Here is a 3592-nt window from a genome sequence, read left to right on the forward strand (position 1 = left end):
TTATATTATATTTATATTATATTGCTGTCAGAGCCTTGGGCTGGGCCCAGCTGCACAAAGTCAGCTCTAGGGCATTGCCCCCCTCACCCAGCTGCTATTGCAGCAGATTCTTCCCAAACTTCATGGTCCAGAAAATATTATTATTTTTATACCTATTCTAATACATTCCCTGATGAATGTATTAATAAATTAGTACATGGAGGTGCTCCATTTTCTGGGAAAAAAGGTTCTTTCCCATCACCAAATTTCCTAAATCACCTGTTGCACCCATTTGAGCACAAAGAATCCAAAACCTGCAGCTCCCAGAAGAGCTCGCTTGCAGTCATTGTTGCTTTTGTGCTGCTGAGGCAGGAAAATCTTTTCCCCAGTTTATTGGGGAAAAAGGTTTTTAAATTTTCAATTTATTATTGAACAATTTCACCCTACTGATGATTCAGCCTCTTTCCTTCACGCATAAATCATCCCCCAGATAAAGCCTTGCTAGAAAGCTTCCAGGGCCCCAATTAAAAGGAAAAGTCTCTGGAAGTGTAAACAGGGGATCAGCAAGGAAAAAACGGGTGGAGGTTTGGAATTGTTTTCTGCTGGCTCTCCTGATTCCTCAGTTTATCACAGGACAAGGAGTGAACATTTTCAAGGCAGATTTCCGACTGCAAAGGCTGTGCTGGAGCCTTTGGTGCTGTGTAGGAAAGCTGGATCTGGACCCCTGTAAAGTCAGCTCAATCCTTTGGAAATGATGGAATAATCCTTCACAACAAACCCTGGCTTTGGACAGACCTGAGCCAACCCCAACCCCTCTTCCCTCAACACCCCTGACACCAAACTCCTCAGTTTGCCCAATGCCACCACAGACCAACCTTTTCAGCCCCCAATCTCCTTTTGGGACACAGCAAAGCCTCCCAAATTTCAATTCCTGAAAATTTCAATTACTGAAAGCCACTGAAAGCAGCAATCCCAGCCTGATCCCTGGCATCAGCACTCCCCACTAAAACCCCAATAAAACCCTGCTCCCCTCAACACCCCCAGCCCCAGCAGAGCAGGGAGGGGGCAGTGAGGATTCTCTTGATGCAGGAGGATCAATCCAGCTCCGTTTTTGCAGCAGGAAATGAAGGGGCCATTAAGGAAGAAGTTGTAACCTCAGCCTTCCCCTAATGGCTCTCAGTCCCAGACTGCCTGGCAGCACTGGGATTTCGGTCCCAGCAGGGCTGGCTGCTCCAGCAGCAGCAGGGGAGGGGTTTGGACAAGTTTGGACAAATCTACCCCAGTCAGGGCCAGCCTGTGCTGGTGGCACTCAGGGCAAGGGGTGAAGGAAAGGCTCAGCTAAACCTGAGGATTTGCAGCTTTTATAGAATCAGAGATTTGGGTTGGGAGGGACCTTAAAGATCAGCTCACCCCACTCCTGCCCTGGGCAGGGACAGCTCCCACTGCCCCAGGCTGCTCCAGCCTGGCCTTGGGCACTGCCAGGGATCCAGGGACAGCCCCAGCTGCTCTGGGCACTGATGGAAAGGAGAGAGAGGGACTTTTTATGGGCAGAGTGACAGAACAAGAGGCAATGATTTCAAACTGAAAGAGCAGAGTTAGATGGGATCTTGGGCAGGGATTGTTCCTGGCAGGGTGGGCAGGCCCTGGCACAGGGTGCCCAGAGCAGCTGGGGCTGTCCCTGGATCCCTGGCAGTGCCCAAGGCCAGGCTGGACAGGGTTTGGGACAGTGGGAGGTGTCCCTGCCATGGCTGGGGTGGGATGGGATTATCCCTTCCAACCCAGACCATTCTGATTCCATGAGCTGTGCACAGCCTGACAATGCATCCACAAACACCCCACGGATTTTCAGTCACTGCTGCAGCATAATCTGGGCTTTTGTCTCCTTTTTCAGTTTGATGAACTTGGAGTAGGCACAGAAGATGCCAAACCAATAAACAAGTGGCCAGAAAACAGCACATGACTGAAGCTGTGAAAAGGCTGAGGGCTGCACAGAGTGGATCTTCTCCACCCACAGCTTCTCTCTGTTTCCAGCCTGCAAAAGCACAACCAGGGCCTCAGCAAGCAGAGCAGCACAGGGAGGGGCTGACAGCACCCGGGGACAAGGGACAGGTGGCAGGGATGGCTCCTGGCACCAGCTCCTGCTGCTGAGTGTCCCATGGCACAGCACAAACCACTCACCCTCCCCTCACTCATCCAGCACCCCTCAGATCTGCCAGATCCAAACATCAAACCCTAAACTGGGTGCTCAGACAGAAGAAATCCAGCTCTGCAGCTGCTCCAGGCACCTGCTCCCAGTTAATGGGTACCTGGAATGAAACTACAACAGCTGCAAAGCAACCCCCAAAATCGATACCCCCATAGTAAGGTCGGGGTTCTGCACGTGGCACAAGAGCTGGGTTGGGAGAAGATGATCTCATACACCACATATTGATTAATCAATCCCAGCCAGGATGCTAATGGGCTTTTCTTACAACACTTGGCACCAGGAGGAAGGAGCAGGAATGCTGAATGAGAAGGGGAGAAATTGGTGGTGTGGTGAAGCTTTGGGGTGAGGGGAGAAACACAGCGGGAAATCTGGAGATGGCTTTAAGTGGTCAGAGACTGGGAATAAATGGAGGAACTGAGCAACAGAGGGAGAAGGGAATAAATCAGATTTATTGGCTCCAAACACAGCAGAATTGTACCTGGCAATTCACTGTGGCTGAGGATAATCCTTTCCTGTTGCTACAAAAGCCCTCCCAGGAAAGACTGAAAGAGCCCAGCATGGCTCTGGAGCCTGTGATGAGGAAAACTGAGCACAGCATCATCCCTCCAGCCACAGAAATGGGCTGAGGGCATCAGCAATGCCTGACTTGGGGGTTTTTCCTCATAAACTACACCCTGAAATGAGAGCATGGCACTGGCTGGAAGCCAGCAGAGGCTGGGGGAAATGGTCCTGCTCTGTGGAAAACTGAGGGAGGAGGAGAACTGAGCCAAGAGGTTGTGCCAGGGAAATTCAGCCTGGTGCATGTTCTCTGCAGCCCCAGAGTCATGCCAGGGGTGAAGGTGAGAGACAGGGCTTTGTAAAACCAGACTGGACTAACCAAAAGCAGCCCTGGAGCTCAGTGCTACAAAGTTTGATCAACAAAGGCTGCACCCAGTCAGGAGAGGAAACCTCCAGGTACAAAATATTGAGGAGTTGCTTCTTTTGCCGCCCAGTTTTGTACAATTTTGGATTTTCTGTGGAGCACTGTGAGAACCTGCTCCTACTCACCCAGCAGAGCACAGGAGCACCTGGGGTGTCACCAGCTCCTGCACTCCTGCCACCACACATCCCACTGCAGCCCCAAAGCGCCACAGGCTCAACCAGAAACAGACCCTCAGGAAAAGGGGAACAATCCTCCAGAAAATCAGGGGTTCAGGAGGGGAAATCCACACCAACAAAATGACTTTTTTCTTCCAGAACCATCCCTTCCCAAGCAAGCAGCCCCAGCAGAGGACTCACGTTGTAGAGGATGTCGGTCCAGCCCTCCATGGTGATGCACTGGAAGACGGTGAGCACAGCGAAGAGGATGTTGTCAAAGTTGGTGATGCCGTAGTTGGGGCCCTGCCAGTACTCCCTGCACGTGGTCCC

The 3592-nt window shown here is 51.5% G+C and overlaps 1 protein-coding gene across 1 annotated transcript in view; it reads right to left on the minus strand.

Moving 5' to 3' along the window:
- CACNA1B (calcium voltage-gated channel subunit alpha1 B) overlaps nucleotides 1-3592 on the minus strand; it is a 225353-nt gene that overhangs the window by 128856 nt on the left and 92905 nt on the right. Inside the window, exon 6 of the mRNA XM_015644531.2 lies at nucleotides 3464-3591. Within this exon, the coding sequence (XP_015500017.1) occupies nucleotides 3464-3591 (128 nt within the window). The remainder of the gene's footprint in view (nucleotides 1-3463; nucleotide 3592) is intronic.

This window comes from Parus major, chromosome 17 (genome assembly GCF_001522545.3).
Source record: "Parus major isolate Abel chromosome 17, Parus_major1.1, whole genome shotgun sequence".
Taxonomy (NCBI): domain Eukaryota; kingdom Metazoa; phylum Chordata; class Aves; order Passeriformes; family Paridae; genus Parus; species Parus major.